Source organism: Cavia porcellus, unplaced genomic scaffold (genome assembly GCF_034190915.1).
Source record: "Cavia porcellus strain 051 isolate PalLab524CR breed Dunkin Hartley unplaced genomic scaffold, mCavPor4.1 scaffold_20, whole genome shotgun sequence".
NCBI lineage: Eukaryota > Metazoa > Chordata > Mammalia > Rodentia > Caviidae > Cavia > Cavia porcellus.
Genome location: NW_026947503.1, coordinates 57,162,753 through 57,186,286, shown reverse-complemented (window position 1 = coordinate 57,186,286; position 23,534 = coordinate 57,162,753). Strand labels below are relative to the sequence as shown.

General features: G+C 42.2%; 1 protein-coding gene and 1 non-coding gene across 6 annotated transcripts in view; both read right to left on the bottom strand.

The window, feature by feature from the left end:
* Positions 1-23,534, bottom strand: part of LOC100718604 (ankyrin repeat domain-containing protein 29) — a 110,229-nt gene that overhangs the window by 63,268 nt on the left and 23,427 nt on the right. For 4 of the 5 annotated variants that reach the window (XR_010041473.1, XM_063231842.1, XM_063231839.1 and 1 more), the window contains 4 exons: positions 21,073-21,171; positions 15,966-16,064; positions 10,920-11,018; positions 8,305-8,403 (listed from right to left, as the gene is read on the bottom strand). Coding sequence is in view for 4 of the 5 variants with exons in the window: in XM_063231842.1 (XP_063087912.1) it covers positions 8,305-8,403; positions 10,920-11,018; positions 15,966-16,064; positions 21,073-21,171 (396 nt within the window). In the remaining variant the exon portion in view is untranslated. The remainder of the gene's footprint in view (positions 1-8,304; positions 8,404-10,919; positions 11,019-15,965; positions 16,065-21,072; positions 21,172-23,534) is intronic. The other variant, XM_063231841.1, reaches the window with a different exon arrangement.
* On the bottom strand, positions 14,007-14,113 carry LOC111758073 (U6 spliceosomal RNA). Its single transcript, XR_002792308.1, has one exon. It is a non-coding gene; the product is annotated as a U6 spliceosomal RNA (small nuclear RNA).

The window sequence follows — 23,534 nt, the reverse complement described above, 5'->3', positions numbered from 1 at the left end:
CCAGTGACTCCCTCTGAAGCCAAAACAGTTATTGCGACTTTGATTATTTGGAGACTGATTTCCTTATACTGATATGTAAAAGGCTGGCTAGGGTATTTCCTTCTCTCTTCAATTGGCTCTAAGCATTGCAAATAATTAGGACCATCAGAGCTGTTGCTGGCGAGGACATGTCAATGAGCAATGAACCTGACAGTGCATAGCCCACTGTCCTGGAAAGCCCTGCACTAGACCGTTCATGGGGCTTGCCATCTACTCAGTGACCAGAGGACAGTTTTTTCTTTACAATGCTTGTTATCCTAACAGCTATAACATGTATTCCTTTGGTTCAGGGAGAGGAGTACTGGACTTACATACATAAGCCACTTCTGCTCAGACCCTTAAGCAAAAATCCTACATTTACTGTTCTGCCAGGCCCTCATATTTTCATGCATCTACAAGAATGAGCTAAAGTAAATATTATCTCTCATTTTGTATATCCTCCCTTATGTGTGACTAGACTACAGCAAGACTCTGTAAATCAGGTTTGGAAGATACGAATGTCAAAAGAACGCTTTGTCTTACTGACTTTGACTTCTATTCCTTCAGATGGTAACCTTGTTGAGAATTCAAACCTCACATTCCTATTTGTATTCCAGTAGCTGTGTTCCTCATTGTAAGGAAGGTGATATGGGCCCTTGGCAATCTTGCAGAGATCCGTACCATGGGCGGATTACACGCAAATTCAATTATTCCTTTATAGACTGGTGTCCCAGAAGTGTACTTATGGAAAAAGGTCAAGATTGGCATGAGATTTCCTTTTTAGGCCCTCCTGACAATACAAGAACCTCAGAAGCCTTATCTAATATTACATGGTCAGACAGAGGCCTCAATTCTCCTATTCCTAGACTTATTATCAATGACAAGGCTGGACCTATACAGCACACTTTATGGAAGCTAGCCTTGCCTTTTCATGCAGGACAGCTGCAGACTGGACATCTGCAGTCAGTTGATGGAGGAAAAGTAAAAATAGAGTTACAGAGTGATAGGTATATAAGAGTAAACGAATGTGTTTATGACCATTATGTACTGCTGATAGGAGAGGTAGAGTGGCAACAAAATACATTCTCACGTACTAATTGTTATCTAACACATTGTATCATGCCTGAGTTTCTTTCTAAGGACTCCACAATAATATTCATGGGCAGGATGCCTGGAGTTTGGCTTCCAGTCAATCTAACGGAGCCTTGGTATCACTTACCTACTGCCCTCTTGGTGGAAACCTTGATCAAAAGATTTAACAATTGAACCAAGAGGTTGATTATTGCAGGGATTACTTCCCTAGTTCTTTTGATAGCCAGTGCAGCTATTAGCTCCATAGCATTAGCACATTCAATACAAACTGCTCACTTTGTAGGTAATTGGACAAGAAATGCTGATGAGAGCTGGAAAATTCAGAAAGTGATTGATATAAAGTTACAAACCAAAGTGAGCACTCTAGAGACTTCTAGAGACTCTAGAGTCCTGTGGATGGGAGATCAGATTAAAAGCTTACAGTTACAACAAGGCTTAAAGTGTCACTATAATACGACACATTTTTGTATCACCCTATTGTCATATAACAAAAGCCTACATCCTTACATCCTTGGGAGATGATCAAGAGGCACATACAAGGAGAGATTCATGAGGGTATTACTGTAGATATAGACGCTCTTCAGAGACTAGTGCTGTCCATATCACTACAGACAGCTACCTTTGATACCCAAATTAAGGATTGGGATAAGTTTGCTGATGCCATAGAACAATTAAATTCATTTATATATCTCAAGGCTCACTTTTGGTTTTATATGGGAATTGATATGCTTATTCTATTCTTTATAATTTTCCTCATTAAAGCCTGTCATAGAGGATTTGAAGCCTGGAGGCCATACAGCTGCCATGCCAGGACGAGCCCTGCTGGAGCTACAAAACAAAGGAAGAGATGTGGGACACAACTCCAGTGACTCCCTTTGAATCTAAAACAATTACTGTGACTTTGATTATTTGGAGACTGATTTCCTTATACGGATATGTAAAAGGCTGGCTAGGGTATTTCCTTCTCTCTTCAATTGGCTCTGAACACTGCAAATAAGGCTAGTGAGGTGCTAGTATGCAATCTCTATAGCCAACAGACAGTCCTGTTTCCTCGAATAGTGTTCTCTGTGTACAGGATATGAGCAGAGAGATGTTAGAGCAAATAGTTCCAGGAATGTCAGCTGGGTAGAGCCTCAAGATAAGAAGCTGTGACTCCCCATGGCACAAGAGTTTACATATCAGAAACTGAAGCAATAGCCCCCCAAAACAATTCCACTGCTACGCTAATTGATTATGTAAATTGATTCTTCTGCATATCTTTATCTCTGCAGTTTACAGAGACGCCTATCTGGCACCTGGAAGCCAGCTCAAAGTACTCATGTAATCCCCACCATTCTCACTATCATTCATCCCTGAGCCACCCCGTTTCTTCACAAGATAATAAATTCTGGGAGAGGCCTAGGGTCAAGGCCTTTGTCCTCATGTCCTTACAGGGATTGGATTTAGGACCCCTTGGCTGCCCTTAACTTGGAACATGTCTTGGTGTTTTGACTCTCACCGTGGGTTGCATTAGTGGTGATAGACTGAAATTAACTTGCTGGGATTCCAATAACATCTCAATGAGATTACAAATATAACTTTTTGGATTGTGAGGAAAACTAGAAAGAGGATTACAATGCTTGGATGACTGAACTCAGTATTTGGGTTTACAATATCCGTGTGCTCAGGTTTAGGGACCAATTCAATCCTAAATGGAGGGCCCAAGAGATGCAAAGACATTCACCAGCAGCAGAGGGGATTCAACCTCAGATAATTATTCTGCCAGTCCAACCCTGACTCAGAGCCACTGTGTTAAAGAGTTCCGTGGCAATTTAATTATCACACAGCAAGCCTACTGCAAAGGTACTGTTACTGTCTTCGTTTCACAGATTAAAAAACCTGACACCAGCGCAAAGCAGCTAGATGGAAACTACGTCCCTGTTTCCTCTGACCACAGTTAGGGTTCCTGCTTGGGGGAGGATATTATAGACAGTTGGGTTAGGTGGAGATACAGGGGGTCATACAGGGCTAGGCTCTTGAGTGACGGAGGAAGACTGGAACACATTGAGACTGCGGCTGGAGGTGCAGCTGAAGAAGATTAAAATCATAATGGCCAGATTTACATACTTCCCTAGAGGATAAATGGAACTCTGAGATTATTGGTATTACCAGAGATTTCCTATTGTCTCACTATGGGAAGACTAATACTAAACCTAAGACTAAAAACAAGACTTTAGGTTATCAACCAAGGTTAATGATGTCATCCATATGCCCTTAATACCTCTGGATCAATATCACCCAAGTGACTAAACTTGTAATCTTACTGGTTGATCATAATTGTGACCCACATTATCTCATGATTTTACTCTATAAAACTTCTTTTGAGAAGCGAGCTCACTGGAATCTACTCAGGACCCCTCCTATCTCTCAGAAGCTACTCCTATTTCCCATTCCTTTTGTCCAATAAATTTTCCTGTTCTTAAAAACTACACCAGGGCTGGGGATATGGCTCAGTGTCACAGTACCTGCCTAGCAACTGCAAGGTCCTGAGTTTGACTCCTGGCACACACACAGGAAAAAAAAAAAAAACAAAAAACAGCAAAAACAAACAAACAAAAACTAAACAACAACAACAAAAACACTCCACCAAAAAAAAAAAACCCAACCAGACCTGAGATTCAGGGAAAGTAAACACTAGTTCCAGGTCACGTAGTTAAAACCGGGCTACTGGAGCAGGGGATACAGTGGCATAGCACCTGCCTGGCAAGTGCCAGGTCTTTGAGTTGGATTCCAAAATAAAACAAAAATAAGGGCCGGCCGGGGATTTAGCTCAGCAGCACAAACACCTCCCTGGCAAGCACGAGGTTGTGAGTTTGACCCCTGGTACCAAAACCAACAACCAAAAACTCAAAAAAGCTGGGCTACTGTGTTTTGTTGCCTCTAGACATCCGTATCGCCATACTTGCCAAGCATCTCTCCTCCCAGAGCCTGTGTGTGGCTCCCAGCTGCCCCTGTCCTAGGGCTGATGTGCTGCCCAAGTGCCTGAGCCCTGCATCGAGCACTTGCTCTGGTGCACAGGGCTGGCTCATCCTGTGCTTCATGCTTTCAGATTGCCTGGCCCAAGCCTTGGGGTGTCCCTCCCCACTCCTAGTCAGCACCCCGCTGCTGAGTGTCTACCACTGGCAGTGGGCCTGAGACTGAGCTCTGTCCTTCCTGTGGCCGCTGCCCCTTCCTCCAAACCCTCAGGACACTGCTATGCGGTCTGCTGGCTCCTCTTTGTCCCACCACCCCGCTCTGGCCTACTCTTCCATGCCTGGGACCTGAGAGAACATTTACTCTCTGTGTCCCAGCAACTTTGTATGCAAGTGCATAGCCCGACAGCGTAAGGCTTCTGTTAGAGAGACTTTATTAGGTGGCCCCTCTGTAGGACTTCAAGGAAGTTTAGCACGTGAAGAGGACCAGCTAGAGAGGAACGATGATAGGTCAACCCCAGCTCCAGGTAAAAACATAGTCAGATCTTTGCCACTCCAGAAACTATTGCCTTAACAATATTGTAACCTCAGTGCATGGTGACCCCAGCATTGAGGAAGCTGAGGCAGAGGGATTCTCATGAGTTCAAGGCCAGTCTGAACTACATGGTGAGGCCCTGATTCAAAAAACAAAAAACAAGAAAGAAAGAAAATCTTATTTTAATAAGGTTTATGAACTAATTTGGAAAAAGCAAGTCAAGGCATTTTGTTGGCAGAAGTAACCTGATTAAATGGACAGGTAGTGATGAAAAGGCTTTTTACTTGGGGAGGACACATGCAAAGAAATGCAAGTGAGTTTTTACAGTGACCATGGATTTCAGCAACTTCTATGACTGCTCTTAGCACCCATGGAAGGAAAATCTGTTCAAGTTTCAAGTCAAGCACATCACTTCCAGTGTCTGACTGTGGCTTGCTGATTATGATTCCACAGCACAAAATTCTAAAAAAAGGTCTCTATTAATTCTCTATAACAGAGTTACAAGGGAAAGTCATTCCTACAGCCCTGCAGCCTGGATCAAATGTCAGCTGAGTAGTTTCAGTGTGACTTTATGACCATCTTGTCACAGAATAGCATAAAATGCTGTAACTTTATAAATTGGATTCATCTAGAAACATTAAGAAACAAAGCCAGGCAAATAGCCTTGATTTTATTTGGTAAACTAAAGATTCTTTCTGGTAGCAATTCAATGTGTCAGTGGAGATTTCAGAACAGAAATAGTCGTAGTGTACAAGCCATGATAATAAAAACTTTTAACTATGTTCCTGTTTTTAAAACCTCATTATAACTTGGAACCAAGTCAGACAGGACTGGTATCACTTCTGTCATTATTTGTATTGTTAAATATTTATGGTATTTGTTTTCTCCAAACAGAATGAAGTCAGGAGAGTTTATACGTTCAGAGAGGGCAGAACTTGAACTAGGCTGACCTAGATAAGTAACAGCCTGTAATTATAAACTCACAGCAGGCAGCAAAACTGTTTGTGATTGGAGAGTACAATTGTGTAAGCGTGCTCTGTGAAAAGGAAAAATTCCATCATTTTTCTGCTCCCACCCTCAGCAATTCATATTTTATAAAAGAACATTTTCCCTGGGTAGCAATCTTTTTAGAGCTTAGAATCAAAACAGCCACAATAAAACAGGTGTGGTGATGCTTGCTAGAATCCTCGCACTCTAGGAAAAGAAGGCAGGAGGATCACTAGGTTCCAGCCTGGTATGGCAATTTAGTGAGAATCTGTCTCAAAAAACAGAAGAAGAAAGAAAGAAAAAAGGCTGAGATGTGAGATGCAGCTCAGTGCAAAGGCCCTGGGTTCTATTCCCAGCCAAGGAGAAGAAAGTCATCTTTGGAAGGAAGGGTGAGTCATCCCTAACCCAGGTTCTCTGCCCACGACAGTCCCCCCTTTGACAGGGTCACCTCAGCCTTGCGGAACAAGCACAGTTGTACTGTATTGTGTTACCACTGCAGTGCTGGTTTACCTTGGCTTCTTGGGTTAGTGTCAACTAGGAGTTAGGTTAGGATCGATAGACACTATCTATAACATTGGAAATACCATCTCTTATATCAACTTTGAAGTTTTTTTTTTTTTTGTGTGTGTGGTACTGGGGATTCAACTCAGCGCCTCACTCACTCACTCATTTTAAGGCAGCTGCTCCCCCACTGAGCTTGCTCCCCTGAACTCTCACTTTGAGACAAGGTCTTGCTAAGTCCCCCAAGCTGGACTCAAAACCTGTAAGCACTTGCCTCGGCCTCCTGAACAGCTGGAATTACAGGCATTTCTCACTGTGCCTGAAGGGTGTGTGTGTGTGTGTATGTGTGTGTGTGTGTGTGTGTGTGTGTGTGTGTGTGTGTTTTAACAAATAACACCTGAAGCACATGTATAATACAATCTGCTTTACAAATAGATTTGGTCCAAGTGCCAGAAATTACTCTGGAAGGATGTACTGGTCAAGACTTGATAATCTTGATGGTATCTCATGTCTAAGGTAACAGTGATACATGTGACATGGCCTCAAAATAAAATTTATAAGTAGCCAATTCCTTTAGTTAATTTTGGCAAAGTGAAGTCTCTGATTCAATAATTTCAAAATAAGAACAGACATGAAAATACTAAACTCCTATCCTTCAGTGTCAGCTTTGGTAGATCTGATGGCACCAAATTTTCCTAAATTTCTTTCTATTTCAAGAGTATTTCTAAGTTCACCTGAAACTAAGAAGACCTCTGAAATTCTAATAACACAGTCTTATATTCATGGCAGTGCCTGGCACATGATAAATGCTCAGGAAATACTAGCTGAACATTGAATAAAACAATTTTCAAAACTTTGAGAGCTTGAAGAAATTGTCAGGCTCATCCTGCCCAGCCTCTTAATTCTCAGATAATTCCAAGACAGATTGATTTGGCTGTTCAAAACAACACAGCAAATTTCTGATGGCACTGGATCTAGAAGTCTAGATCTCACCCCTCAAATTTACAGTACAATAACCCTCTCCTCTCCTCTCCTCTCCTCTCCTCTCCTCTCCTCTCCTCTCCTCTCCTCTCCTCTCCTCCCCTTTCCTCTGTCCTCTTCTCCCATCCCTGCCCATCCCCTCCTGTCCTTTTCTTTCCTTCCATCTTCTCTGTGTCTGTCTCTCTCTCTGTACTGGGGATTGCACCCAGGACATTCACATTGAGCCATATCCCTAGCATTTTAAAAAGTTTGTCTTTCTTTCTTGTTTTGTTTTGTTTTGTTTGAGATAGGATCTAAGTCCTTAAGTTACCCAGTCTGGGCTCAAACTTGTGATCCTCTTGCCTCGGCCTCCTTGAGTGCTGGGATTTCAGGTATCTGCCACTATTTGCAGATCCAAAGGCTCTTTTTCTCCTCAGGTTCCTTCTGAGTTTAGGTTTCTGAAGACCTAAGAAGTCTGTAGCCAAGAACTCAGACAACATGAAGGTTTTCATAGCTGTTCGTTATATAAACCGCTGATCAATTATCTGATCAGTTACAGGGAAAGCTGCCTGTGGTGGTGGGGCATCCTGAGTAAGAAATCAGCTTGACTTTTCCCTTGAAAGAACTACCTTTATAGTATCATTGCTTTAACTTGAAATGTTTTGCTAAAAATTAATTACTCACGGCAGAAGTAATCCTATATACAAACAACTGTTTTTGTCTTATGTCTGGAAGGCTCTTGATCCTTCATAAAGCACTGCCTGCCTTACTGTGTTTCTTTTGGTACCAGCTAATTGATCTGCCAGCTGTTGCTAAAGGAAGTCTCAATACACAGCATCTTAATGGTGAGAGCAGGAGGTGCAGAACCCACTCACGATGCCTAGGGCGAGGGCTCCTGCTCCATTTGGTGGGAGAGGTAGTGAAAAGATAAGGCAACAGGGCAGCCTGGGCAGGGGCTTGCCTCTATTTACCACCGTCTCAGGCTGGCCAATAATCTCTACTTCAGTGCAGCCATAATTTACTTGAACAGGAGATGGCAGAATGTATACTTGACCTCAGATACCAAACACTCAAGGTGATGTCAGCCTGCTTTCGTAGCCTTTCTGGTGACTCCAAAGCACAGAACAAGACAAACCTTTCATGGCAGAGGCAAAAGGGTTCGAGGGTGCCTGGAGCTGCTGATTATCTTAGGTATGCCTGTCAGAGGCCCCAGCCCTCCCAGCCTCCTGCTCCTTGGCAGGGCTCGCCAATGTACATTACCTGCCTTGGCTGGTTGACTTTTGCTCCTGAGGACAACAACAATCGGATGACATCCAAGTAACCTCCTTGGGCGGCTAGAAAGAGGGCAGTGGCTCCATCCTGAAGGTGATAAATGAAGTGTTCAAAAATCATGGATCACATTTACTTCAAAAGAAATTAAAAATGTAGATTCTAACATAATTTTCCATTTCCATCCCCTCTTAGGCTTCTATCCTTTTGTCAATTGAGAGGTAGGTTTTAGACATCGAAACCAAACACCTCAAACCTATTGTGTGTGTTTTTCTGAAGTAGAAGTGACCATGGTGTCCCTTCACTGAGGTCTCTCCCCTTTTGTCTTTCATACTCTCTTATCCATGTCTCCCAGGGCGCACTGTGGCCAAGTAGTAAAAGCTGTGGTGGGCTGGGGGCGGTGGCTCAGTGGCACAGCACCTGCCTACCGTGTACTGCCACGAGTTCAATCCCCAGCACCAAAAAACAAAAACAAACGGAAAAAAAGAAAGTGGAATGATGGGGTGATGTGATTAGGAAATCTGCCCCTGAAAGAACCCCCAGGAAGTCTCTCTGCAGTCAACACCTACACCTGTAAACACAAAAGGGCCATCATGCATGAAGCCAAAGAAATGCCCCGCTGTCTCCAGGTTTCCTTTGTAATGAGGGTTTGCGTCTTTTTCTCTTGCAAACGTCTCATCGGGCAACTGCAGCTGAGGGCATTCATTCTCCCTGATGCTGGCTTCATCCAAAAGCACAGCAAGCATCATATGGAGAGGGACAGAAACGTGAACACAGCCCAGCGGAAAACACCCACTAACTACTGCACCTCTCCTAGGGAACACTGGCCAGGTGGGAATCCACCAGGCTTGTCGGGGGAGCGGCCGGGTGTCAGATGCGCTGCTGGACTGCCTCAAGGCAATAATAAAAAAGTCTTAATCAGCCTGTGCGGATTTTTAAGCAGATGCTTGATATGGGTGTAAAACATCTAGCTGCTCTTCCATGTACTGCCCAAAAAGCCTAGCACGCCCTTGGCAGCTGCTAACTCTCAGGAGTTTTTGGAAACAGACTATCCTTGCACTGAATTTTTCACTGCACTGTGAGTTTCAGGTCCTGGAAGTGTATGGGAATCCTGGACCCCTGTCTCCACCTCTCCTCCACATCTCGATTGTTTTTAACAGAAATATTTCACCTACTTGGGTAAGGAGAAGGATCTTAAAGTAAAATGGTAGCTATGGTGCATGAAATTTCTTGAATCACCTTATAAAAGAGGAATTCATGATGGGGAGAAATTCTGTATTTCTAAGATTATGTGTCACTCCAACAGCCTCCTGGAAGAATATTATGAGGACAGATTCTACACACACACACTATCTGGGTTGCTAATTATTAATAGAGATAGTATAAAAAATCACAACTTTGCTTTTTCAAAGACTTTGGCCCTTTCTATTCAAGCCATACAAATATACATAGTATACATCCTCTTCCTACATACAGCCAAAGCACACGTCAGAACCACCTGTTGCTCAAGATTCCAGCTTGGTTGCCTGGAAATTTCTGGCTATTTCTTTGAAGCTCCCTAGATACTTTTAAAGAGTAGGCAGAGCTGAGACTCACTCCCTGAGATCATTATCAACTCAGGCAGCCCTTCCACAGATACTGCTGCAGACTCAAAGAGGTTGTGAGTTTTGCCACTCAGGGGCTTAAGGCTAGCTGCCATCTACATCAAAGGGCCTGTGATTGTCAGAGTTAACTAGGTAAACTCTGGAAAGGATACTTAAAGGAAAACTGCTCACTTCTACACAGCTCATTACCTGGTTATGAAAGCATAGTGCCTAGGTATAGGGCTAAATGTCTAGTTGTAGGATAGCCTAAAATGTGGTTCCTAGATAATCAGAAGCAGAAATTCTTCCCCTTCTTTCCATGAAACTCTATCAAGTTAGTTCATTTCTCCATTTTAATTTTTTTTCCTATAAATGGGAAGAATACTTGTCATAAATCCTATGGAACTATAGCGACAATTAAAGGAGCCCAAAGGTGATGTGCTAATTGCCAATTAGCTGCAAACAGACCCACATTAGCTGAGGAAGCCTTTCAATGGTCTAGGTCTATCTTAGAGTGTGCAAGCACTTCAGTCTTCATTTGGTCTACCTCACTTATCTCAAATACACTGATTTGGTTCCTTTTTGTGCCCTTCCTCACAAATAACTATACAATAGGAGGGTATATTTTGGTTTTCAGCAAGTCTATATGCTGAGTTGTGGGGCTTGTCACAGTATGAATAAAAAAATTTTTTTTTGGTACCAGGGATGGAACTCATGACCTCACACTTGACAGGCAGGCACTTATGCTGCTAAGCTAAATCCCCAGCCCTGGATAAATATTTATCATAAGATTTTTGAAGATCTTAATGCACAGGGACTTGAAATGGCTCAGATGCACAACCACAAAAAGGGATAACAAAAATGGGTAAATGTTATGTGGTTTCTTTATGGAAAAAGCTCATCTGGTCAACAGGTCTTCCCCCCATCCTTCTGATCATTAGTACAGTTTTCAAGGTGGCGTTTCCAGCCTCTACGTGTGATGAAGGAATGAGTGTCCCAAACGTCCCCATGAAACGCACTCACATAGAGTTGGTCATGGATGTTGGCTCCGTGCTTCAACAAGGTCTCCACCACCTGCCTGTGCCCATACTGACTGGCAGCCAGCAGGGCAGTGCCCCCATCCTGTGGACATGAAAGCATAAATGCACTGGAGGCAGTACAGGCACGAGCTTCTCACCAAGACAGAACTTAGGAAGAGAACCTACCCACAGACAACAACAAACTACTTTTTTCCTCTTATCCGTTTTATAATTTTAGAAGCTTTTTTGAGACTGGGTCTTACTACGTAGTTCAGGCTGGCTTTGAACTCACTACGGAGGCCAGGGTGGCCTTGAACTTCAATCCTCCTTGCCTCAGCTTCCCAAGTGCTGGGATCACAGCTTGGCACCACCATGCATGGCTTCCAGAGCAGGGTTCATCTTAAGGACATGATTGCGCTTTATGCTAGGATGACTTGTTGCAGATATGACAGTCATTTCACCAAGCGGTTGTGATTAATTTAGAAACTTCTCACACCAAACGCAAATCATTCATTTGACTCTCAAGGGGAAACATAAAACAGCAAGTCTGTAGCAAGTCTTATCAGTTCCAATTTGGCTTCTCCCATGGCTTCTGGCCAGACAGCCTCTTGACAAATACGGGCTCCTTCCTCTGGTGCCACTGAGTTGTAACTCATGGAGCTTAGGGTGCTTCCATGGGGTGGCGCTCTAAGGCCACTGCTTTCATTGGGAGACAGCAGGCAATGACGGCACATTTCGTGTGCCTCTCTCTGTCCTACTTATTATTTATGTCTGAGCATGTGTCAATTTGTCTAGGTCTCTTTTAAAGTTTGGGCCCTAAAGTAGGGCACTGTAAAGTAGGTGTGCTCTGATTCGGAGTGGGCTGGCTCTCTTCCATCTACTCCACTTTTATCTCTGCAGCCTAAGAATTAGCTCTTACGCCAACAGCCTCACACTGCTGGCTCTCTGACTTTGTGGTCAATGAAAACCACTAATCCTTTTATGCCTAGTGCTCCCTTTTTGGAACAGCATGTGACAATGGCATGTAATACAAATTCTTCGTTCAAATTCTTGTTCCTTGACTTTTTCTAGGTGGAATATATGAATTTCATGCAAAATCTCAAAAAAGTACAACCTTTGGTATAAACGGGTGAATTAATGGTCTTTCTCAGGTGCTATAGAGGATCCCCTTTCCCTGTCTAAGATGGTTGAGTTGTTTGATTCTGTGGATGTTCAAACTAATCACAAATAATTCAAGAATGTTAAATCTGGCTCCAAACAATGAATCATAAATATGACAGTGTGGCTTCTAAATTTGGGAACAGTGCTTTTGTTCAAAGGTGCCCTACCATCGGAGGGGCTGACTAGGAGCCGTGTGGGTGACTGCAGTATGCAGGTGGCCTCACACGGTAAGAGCTCTGGTGTTCCCAGGGTAGGGCAAGGTAGGGGATAGCAGGAGAAGTTCAAGGGCCTTTGAGGTTTCTGGCAAATAAAAGCGTTAAACCCCCCCTAGGGAGACCAGCTAAGAAAAACAAACCCAGGGAGCTGACAGGAAGGCCCGCTTACTTCTTGCCAAGGATCCATTCTGTCTTCCCTTCACCTCCAGGGAAGTACAAAGGAAATAAAGGAGGGATCCGAGGCTCTATTACTTAAAAAACCCCCAAACGCTCTGTATATAAAATAACACCTGACGCTCACACACTTGTGTATAAGTGCATATCTATTTTGTTATTTTCTCACCATATTAATACAGTAACTCATCCTTAAATGTGGGCTCTGTGGTAAATCTCATAAGATGAGCTCCCGGACAGGACGAAGGGACCAACAAAATGCTTATCCAAAATCCATCAGTAGCAATGGAAGGGGCACAGCCAAATCAGGGGTCACAGAGCTCAAAAGTAGCTAAGCAGTTATTACAACAGCTCTCAAGGAGGCGAGTCCTTTCCTTGCCTGTAATAAAAGGGGCTGAGGCCAAACCGCCCCAACCCTCACCCCATGAATTTTGGCTTCCATCTCCTCATCTTAATCCAAGGTAACTATCTACCTCTTTCTCTCCCTCTTTCCAATATGGTGATTTTATTTTTTTATTATAAAGAGGGTAAGATTAAATAGAACAAAACAGAACAAAACAGATCATAAGGAAACAATTTTGGTCAGGTTTTTTTTTTTGTTTTTTTCCTTTTTATTGGTACTGGGGATTGAACTCATGACTGCCTGCTTGCAAGGTAGGCGCTTATGCCACTGAGCTAAATCCCCAGCCCCTATAAGGAAACAATTAAGAAACACAGATTTCAAAGCAAGTCCACTGGAGATCTTCACTGTCTATCTTATTGTCTCTAGTTTTCTTCCAAATAGTTGTCCCCATCTTCACACACATTGAATACATACTGAACATTATAGAACTAATCTAATCAGAACAGGATGATGAAGGCTTCTTAGGTCTTCAAGACCTGACACTGGGGAAGTCAATAATGACTGCCATAATGTCTCTCATTCTCTTCGTAGTAGCTGTCCATATCTTTACGTATGCTGATAGTAAACATAAGAGACTAGACTAATATCACTCCGAACAGTGAATAACAGTATTGTTAGATTTTATATCATAATGCTACAGAATTAGCACTGGGTTTCTTAGTGTCTTTTCTTCACAATATCTGTTCATTACATCGTGCATTATATAATCTGTTCCCATAAACTGCTTAGAAATTCTCCCCATGTGTGAATCTCTACATGTATACCTATTCTTTCTGTATTATAGGGAAAAAGAGATCATAACAAGACAACAAAACAAATTCCTAGAAAAACATGAAATGAAAAAGATATATAAAAACCACAATATTAGGTGATCTATAGTAGTTACTATGCTTTCTCTTGTTATTTTCAAGAGAACTGTCCACATTATCAGACATAATACTATAATTTAACATAGCATTACATACCTATTTTAATAAAAACACAACTTTGGAGACATTGTAGGACTTCAAAAGCAGTTAATAATCAAAACGGAATGGGTATCTTATTACATCTTGTCACCTTCAGAGTAGTTGCCTCTGCTCTTAGACTTGATACTATCAAGCATACCAAATTCAAAAATATGGAATGCTAAAAAAAAAAAAATATGGAATGCTTCATGAATTTGCATGTCATCCTTGTGCAGGGGCCATGCTAATCTTCTCTGTATTGTTCCAATTTTAATATATGTGCTGCTGAAGCGATCACCAATATAGTGATTTTTTCTCCATTTCCTTTCCCTTTCCAATAAAGTGACTTCATTTTTCCTTCTGAAATTGTATCTCCAATTCTTTTATTGATGTAGGTTTTTTAAAGAACTCTCAATAAAAACCTACTCTCATGAGATGTAACAATAGCCAGGTGACATCATGGGTGACAAAGGGAGGCCGGAGATGGGCCAACTAGCAGGGAAAAGTGTTGAGCTGGGCCCTGGGGGGGAGGGGCGGGACCCAAGGCTGAGGCTGTCGGGAAGCATCAAACAATTGCTTAAGGGCAGCCATAGGCCCCCCTGATTCTGAGCTTGTGCTATCAGCTTTCCTAGCTCTTTACCTGAAGAGGTAAGAGAATCTTAAAAATAATTAAGGTAGAAGAATGTCTTTTGTTTTTTAACACACAATTTTGGATTATAAATTTTATAGATTTAATCATAAAGAGAGGAAGTGTTGAAACCAACTCTATTTTGGTGACAGGGTAACACTAAAGCCCACGGCCTCCTGACACTCTCTTCTTGCCACTGACCTAATGGAAACACGTGGGCTTGCTCATCCCAGGCCCTGTGCTCTGTGGGTTTCCAGGAAGCAAACCTGGCTTCTGTACAAAAGATGGAAGCCAGGATTAATTTGTTAGTCAAGGAGACTAAAGCAGCCAAACGGTAACATGAGATTGAGTTGATTTAGTTCAGAAAGGTAAGATTTAAGTTTGTGATGTTTTCTATTTTTATAGGCATCATTTTTATAAAAAAGTACTTTTTAAAAAGAAAATACCAACATGAAATATATTTTGTATGACTGTGGATTAAAGTCTATATTTGAATGCCTGTACATTGTCCAACAGCAGGGACAGGCTCCCTACATGAAATTCAGATTTACTTAACAGCTGGCATTTAACGGGGAAAAAAAAAACTACTGGAAAGTCCCTTGATATCCAAATTCTCACATACAATGGGTGAGAAAACCTAAAAGTTTCCAACTTGACAAATTTTCAAGAACTCTTTTTCTTACGATTAGTTCAGATGTAACCCGATGGTTACCAGTCTCAGGGCAGTTCACATTCTCTTGCTACAAAATATTGTGTAAAATCATTAGCCCAAAGCTGATCTCTATGCAGTCTCGATTTTTTCTATATATCAAAAGTGAAGTGGGAATGGTGGTACATGGCTGTAATCCCATCTAGTCAGGAGGCTAAAGTGGCTGGTCTAAGAAAAAAACAATTAAAAAGAGCTACAGATGCAGCTCAGTGCTGGAGTGCTTGCCCGGCAGGCATGAGGCCCTGGGTTCAGTCCCCAGCACCACAAAAAGAAAAAGAAAGAAACAAAATCAGTAACTTCCTGAAAGGACGGACCATAATACCTTGCCCAATTATGTAAGCTACAACTGTGTATATTTCAGTGAGGGTAGCTGCCTGTCAAACCACCCTCTCTAGAATCTCTTGGATTCTCTAGGATTAGACTGATACTCCCAACAATTCTTATTATAGTATTGGGTTAGTAGTCAAATAGAATAAAGCACATGGGGACAGGGAGTCGGAGGGCCACCTGCTCTAGTACACTTCTTGATAAAAAATTTAGGGTCCCAGTGTAGAAAGCAACCAATGCAAGAAAGAGTCTAAGAAATTCCTCATGAAGTATCCAGTTCTGGGTCCAAAAGAAAAATGTAATGTTTGGAATGGAACCCTGGGGCTCTCCTGAACCATCCTAGGTAATTTTATGAAATCTACTTCCTTCGGCTTGAGAAATTTGTAAAAGCAGCAGCACAACTTTGTAGCACAGAGGAGGAGAAAACTGGTAGCCATGGTTGCTGGAATTCTCCGACAGGATATAAAATAAAAGTGGTTCTCTTACCTTGGTCCTACATTCAGTGGATGCTCCGAATCCAAAGAGAAATCTCACAACGTCATCATGGCCTTGCTGGGCAGCAAAGAACAGGGCGGTTGTACCTGACTGGGAGACAGAGAGGCTGGCGTTAAGGTATTTCACTCAAGTACATTTCATTTATTCATTTTCAAAGAATGCAGAACAGTATCCTATATACAACCTTCCAGCCTAGGACATGCCAATTGTTTCAGTTCCTTGGTCAGCGAGGTAAATAAGGGGAAAGGAAACCTTTATTCTTGGTGAAGTAGGATGAAGGGTGGTGCCTCAAAGGATGAGGCCTTAATTCTTGGATCAAACTTCATTTAGGGTTTTGAGAAGTTTATCCTTGAGTGTCTGGGTGGGGCCTAAATCCAACAACTAATGTCCTCATGAATGAAGCAGAAGCCTCATTATTGGAAGTGTCCATCTGTGGGGAATGGATAAGCAAAATGAGGGCTATTCAGGACTACAGACAATTTAGCTTTTTTTTTTTTTTTTTTTTGAGACAGGGTCTCACTAGGAACTCAGGCTGGCCTCGAACTTATGGCGATCCTCTTGCCTCAGCCACATAAATGCTGGGGTTACAGGCATGTGCCACTATGCCAGGCCAGATTACTCAACTTAAAAGGAAGTAAATTCTGATATGTACTGCAACACAGATGAACCTAAAGATGTGCTACGTGAAGTAAGCCTGTCACAAACATATGGTAGGATGCTGCTCTGGTATCTCAGTCAGTCATAGAACCAGAGAGTACAGAGAGTACAGTGATGGTTGTTAAGGGCCGGGGTGAGAGAATGGGGAGCTCTTGTCTAATGGGTGTAGGCTCTCTATTTTACAAACTGAATAGAGTGGTGATGGTTACACAGTATTGTCAATGTATTTATGCCAATGAGCTACATACTTAAAAATAGTTAAGATGGTAAATTTTATTATGTGTATTTTACCACAACAAAGAATAATAACTAATGCAAAGAATGAAATGAAAGGATATTTGACACAAAGAAGAGGTAATCTGCCCACAGAGGCAGAGGCTGGAGTGCTGTGGCCACAAGCCACTGATGCTGTAGACACCAGAAGGTGCAAGCTGCAAAGAATGATCCTCCCCTGGAGTGGGAGTGTGCTCTGCTCATGCCTTGAGTTTGGACTGCTAGGCTCCAGATCTGTTAGAAACTAAATTCCTGTTTGGTTTAAGCCACATCGTTTGTGGTAGTTTGTTATAGCGGCCATAGGAAACTAGTCCATTTGGCATAATGGGTGGAAAACAGTGGTATTCATTAATAGAGGGAAAAGCATTTTGCTTTCAAAACTTAACAGAAAGAGTAGAAAGCTACTAATGCAAAAAGGAACCAGAGCTATTGTGTGCCTATAATACCAGCACTCTGGGAGGGTGAGGCAGGAGGATTGCAGGTCTGAATTTAACTTGGGCAGCTTGGGAAGACCCTGTCCCAATGTGAAAAACAAAAATGCTAGGGATGCACCTCAGTGTGAAGGCACTGGGTGTAATCCCCAGTACCACACACACAAAATCTAAATGATTTACCCACGAACTTCTCCAATGAAATGAAATGGACTCCAATGAAAAGGGGCTCAAAATATTTCTCCAAGTTACGCTTATTAACAACAGGCTGCTTCCACATTTTCAATCAGTCATGATATTCAGAAACATGACTTTTAGAATCCTTGGCTAAAAGTCACTTTTATAAGCCTGCACCCCTAGCCCCAAGACTGGTGCCCAAACTATTGTGCCACAGGAGCAGAATCGCCATCCTGTGCTTGTGAATAACACGTATTTTCCTACAAAGATGTTCTTCTCTTCCACACCTTAAAGCCAATACAACATTTTCCAAGGAAGAATGAAAACCTTTCTACAGCTCACTGAGACCTGTGCAGTGGGAAGTTCCAACTTGGATGTGAGAGGCTGAGGCAGGAAGGCCCTGCGGACAACATTGACCCCGCTAAGGCTTGTTCATCAGTTTCAGCATCAAGGGGGAGGCAAGGAGCACCACACTGAGGCAGAACAGCTGATGTCTTCCCAGAAAAAACCCTCCACGTCAGGCTGTGCCCCATCAGGAAGAGGTGCATGACCACTCACACAGCCTTTCTGCCTGTGATGAGAAATGACTTTCTCCTTGGTTCCCACAGACACATGTGGGAGAAGATCCCTTCTCCTCTGACCATGGAGGATTCTAGGCTCCAGAATGTACAGAAACAGGTCTGGATGAAGAAACCCTGGGTAGAACAAGGAAAGTGACACTTGACTAGTACCCAGTTTTAGACACTAACAGGGGAGTTGTTCGTTGGTGGAAAGAAAGGAATTATTTTTCAATAAACCTTGTGATTTCTTTGAGCCAATTTTGGGATTACATACCATGAATCATTATGCACGTGAATACAGTAATCTGGAGACAACAGAATTTAGATTTTAGTCTGGAACATGGATAGAAGTCCTAAGTGCATATACTTTATCGCTGAAATCCCGGGCTTCCTGCCAACTACATTTGCAGATTCTGTGCCTGGGAGTTGTAACTGCCACTTGTTACAGCTTGTATCTCGATGTCCCCCCAAAAACCTGATAAGGTCACAGGTGGGGCTTATTCAGAGATGGATAGATCTAGAATGTGTGGTGCTGGGTTTGATTCATGGTGCAAGCTAGGCTCAAGGGAACTAGGATTAAGGGTGTGAGTGCTACCTGCTCTGAGTAACCTGGTAAGATAAAAGGGGCATAAAGAGGTTGTTAAAATCCCTTGTTGCTTTTTCTGTCTTTGCCAACAACACACTGTTTTTCTCCTCTACAAAACCTCTTTGCCATGTGCCACTCTGCCTTGGAGCTGGCCACCTATGGACTAAAACTTCCATGAACTCTGTGAGCTAAATAAACCTTTCCTTCTTTAATTTTGGTATTTTATCTCAGCAATGAAAAAGTAACTAAGATACCACTGTTGCTGCTTAACTACAATAACATTCTTCCAGGATTTTTAGCTGCCACTTTATTCCTCTATCAAGCTCTGTGTACCTAGATTGCCAAGTCAAGAAAACAAGGACAGGTACTTTTTCAGGAAATAAATATTCTGATACTTCAAAATGGTTTAATACTGTGCAAGAGTAAGTTTCAAAGCATGGCAAGGTACTCTTGTTCAGCTTCTAAAATGGGCGAGTGAGGTTGGTCTCCCTCTGGATTTTCTATGGCTCGGATTGGCATGGTCTCAGGAAATTCAAGAGACTGCTGAAAACTCAGGCAGCACCATCATTTAGGCCGCAGCTGAGTACGCATTGTTGAGTCTTCAAGGGCTATGGTTCCCAATGTGTGTTCCAGCACATGAACATTCACAGAGCACAGTCCAAACCCTATCAGTTTTCAGCTCCAAGATTAGTTGAGCCATTGCAATCAAACAGATAAATAAAAACCATATGCTGGCTAGAAATCAAATGTTTTCTTCTCCTCCCCAATCGTTACAGTTGTTCTAAAGAGGTCTTTGAGTATGTTGGAGCTTCCTTTAGGATACTATATCTAAGTACACAGATTTAGAGCATATTGTTTTTATTAGAACAAATCTGTCTTTGCTTTTAAAGTTATAATAAATAAGGACTAGCAAGCAGAGAGGGAAAATAAAAAGATGAGGGTAATTTTAAGCTGTAATTCTAAATGTGTCCAAAGATTTTCTTCCCTGAGGGCAATTAATTGCCTAAGTGAAAAATGACCTAAAACAATGATTTAGTGTTATGGAAATTGCTCAAATGAAATCTGTTAGAAGACTAATTTCACTACAGTCTTTCTATCCTGCTCCTTTGAACAAATCAGCCTTTCTGAAGCAGGCCTGCAGGGAACCAGACCTCAGATTCTGTCAGTCAAGTGTCACTTTTTCCTGTCCATGGCCACCTCCTTCATCACCCAGGCGGTAAAAGAAGGGACTACTGGATGCATCTTGGAACTCTTGACTGTGTCTTAACTTGCTCAACTTAGACATGGTGGTAAAACAGAGCAGCAGGCCAAGGGACACTCCCAGAAGGGACACTCCTAACACAGTGGCGCTGTCGCTGTTGTATGCAAATCCCTGAACACAGAACCAATTTGAAAAGTGGTATTTCGGACCAATGAGAAAATTTGCTATTTTCAATCCTTCATTTGAAAGTGGTGCTGATCATAGGACCAATTAGAAGATACTCTGTTAAACCTTTCATTTGCATGTGGGCACAACCAATCAAAAGACACTCAGACCTGAACCCCAGAGTACATTCAAACACACTAGCCTCTCGAGTGTGAGTTGAGAATGGGTCCTCTGGTGAGCTCAAACTCCCCTGATAGCCCCTGAATGAAGTATAGGCACAGCTCACATTTTAGCCCAATGTTCACCCACATGGTCTTTTTGGGACATCTTAAATACACGGCCAGGCAGAGGAGTCCTTTGAAAACATGGTGTGCTGAGGAGGACTGAGATGTCCTTCCAAGTGAACTTCAAACAACTGATTTACACTTGTGACAAAATGCGTGCATGTTTAAGTAATGTCCTAAGAGGTTTAGGTACTGATATGGGTTTGACCGTGCCCCATGAATGTTCATGTGCTGGAAGCCTGGTCCCCAGTGTGGTGTGGAACTTTCAAGGGGTGCAGGGCCCAGTGAAAGGTAGCCCTTGTGAGCACTGCCTTGGAAGGACTAATGCTGGTCATGTGGAATGAATTAGTTCTCATGAGAATGGGTTGTTATGAGGCAAGGTCATACCATCTGCTTAGCCTCTTCTGCAAGGGGTCATTCTGCTTCACTCTCTGCTTCCCTGCCATGTAATGATGCAGCCAGCAGATAAGGCTTCCCAATCCCAGACTGTGAGCCTTCAAAACTGTGAGTGAAATATACCACTTTTCTTATAGTACTAGATTCCAGATAGTCTGTTAGAACAACACAAAATGGACTAATGCAATTACCGCAGATGTTTCCTACAATGGTCTATTCCTGAACTTTATTTTAGGCAGAATAAACCATGCAATAGGCTTTCAGGAGAAAAGCAATGGTGGCTTTTGTCCTTGCAGCTAGTTCACAATTAGAAAGACTTCACGTTTCCTAGCCTGGCCATTTTTATTCAAGGGCACAACCTGACCTACCTCTCTCTGAAGGTTGATGTCTGCTCCCTGAAGAACCAGCTCCCTCACACAGGCTATGTGGCCAGCATAAGAGGCCACCATGAGGAGCGTGGTGCCATGCTGGATGGAGGAAAGACAGACGAATAGTTAGGACCTCGCTATGTCAGAGAGAAAGGTCCTGGAGAAGTCAGCAGAGATGTCAGCTCCATGCAGAACATGTCCCAGCAGCAAGCTTTCTACAGTGATAAAAGTGCCTCATGAATAATCCTATAATGCAGACTAGATGGAAAGAAGCAAATCGACAAATTGCTAAGGTAGGAATTTTCAATTCACAAATCCATTTCCATGACCTTCAGAAACACAGTCCAAGTGCACCATAGTTATTGCCCTTTTAAGGAAGCAGGGCTAAAATGTTTTCACTTCATAATTTACATTAAAAGATTCCTAAACCAAAATATGCAAAAAAATTGGGTTAAATAGTACTAGTTGGTTTTCTATAGTTAGAAATCTTATTTTTTGCTAATTTTTATTTTAATTAAAAAAATTTAAACTTAGAAATCTTGGACTTCAAAAATGACTCAAGTAAAGGCAAACAGCACTGTGATGAGCTGATACTTCAGAGCTGAAAGTGCAGGCCTGTTGGGGAAAGTCATCCTGTCACTCAACAATATCACCTGGGGACAAGCTGCTTGCAATTACTGGGACCCATTTATTCCACCCTTAAACTGAAGGGCTGGACCCCAAAATTTCTTCTTGCTATGAGACACAAGGACTTGGGGGGATGTTGATGTAACTTAGTGGTAGAACTCACATGGAAGGAAGGAAGAAAGGAAGAAAGGAAGAAAGGAAGGAAGGAAGGAAAGAAGGAAGAAAGGAAGGAAGGGAGGGAACGAAGGAGGATTCAAGGACTTGAGATGTACTATGTGACATGGACTCAATTAAGAGATTTTTATAGCTTAATTTATGGTCACTTCCAAGGGCTGCAAATTGCAATATTAGCCAGCACCTTTGCTATTTAGCAACTCGCCTCCCCAGAGTAAATGGCAAGAGGAAGATTCTGCAGAGATGGCTTGTAAGGTAAAAGGTCATTAAGGGAATTCTAAAGCTGTCTGTGTTTGTTATTTCTGTCATAGCAGAGTTGTATAATCACTGAAAGTAGGGTCTTGGGCACATTAAGAAACCTTTTAAAGCCTCATTCTTTTTATATAATGGAAGAGTATATAATTAGAGTAATGAGGATGATTTAGGCAATGTGCTTAGCATAGCGATGTCAGGTATCAGGTCATTAAGAGTTAGATCAGTAAACGTTATTATCTGGTTTTGGCTGACTTCTGAGAATGGCCACACTACTTTGGGAGTCATTTCCACTTTATATGCAAAATACAGTAGAGTCCTGAGAAACTTCCCAGTGGTGCTTATGATGCTTCTATATCACATGATCTATTTGGTATTTGATGTGAGACTGTTACAGATTCTAAATTCATTACGCAGTTGAACTCTTAACTCTGTACACTCTAGGATCAAGTGATAAGCTTGAATATGAGAAATATGAAAACTTCATCTTGAATATGAGAAATTTTTACTTAATCACGAAATAGGAGAACCTTTGGTACTATGGTCAGAATGTGTCCATCAAGAACACACTGGCTGGACATGGTGGTACAGCTGTAATCCCAGAACTTGGGAGGTGGAGGCAGGAGCATTGCCATGAGTTCAAGACCAGCCTGGGCTACACAGTAAGTCCAAGGCCAGCCTGGACTACACGGCAAGACTGTGTCTCAAAAACAAACAGAAATAACAAAAACTCACACTGAAATCTAACCCCTTTGTGATGGTGGTAAGAGATGGGGTCTTTGGGTAAGTGATTAAGTCATGAGAGTTTTGCCCTTGTGAGCTGGATGGATGCCCTTGTAAAAGAACCTGAAGGGAGTTCCTGGCCCCCTTCCACTAGATAAGGATACAACAACAGGTCATTATCTAGGAGCAGAAAGCAAGCTTGCATCAGATACCAAATCTGCTGGCATATTCATTTTGGATTTCCCAATCTTCAGAACTGTTAGCAACAAATTTCCACTGTTTATAAATTACTCAGCCTAGATAAGTTTGTTAAAGCACCCCAAATAGAATTAGACACTTGGTGTAAAGCCAATCTGCTGGGTTGGATAGTACATACCAGTAATCCCCAAACCCTGGGAGGCTGAGGCAAGACTGAGTCCAACCCAGGCAAGTCAGTGACTTAGTGAAAACTTGTCTCAAAATAAAAAATTTAAAAAGTATGGGAATTTAGATCGGGGCAAAGGCCGTGGGTTTGACCCCAGTATCAAAAAATAGACAAATAAATACAAATAAAGTCAATCTGACTGTAGAAGCTATGAATATTCTCCCAGATAAGAGATGAGAAAAATATATTTTTTTTTAAATCAGGAGTTACATTGGTCTCAAAAATCAATGATAAGCCAGAGGAAGTACAAAGCACTTAATTT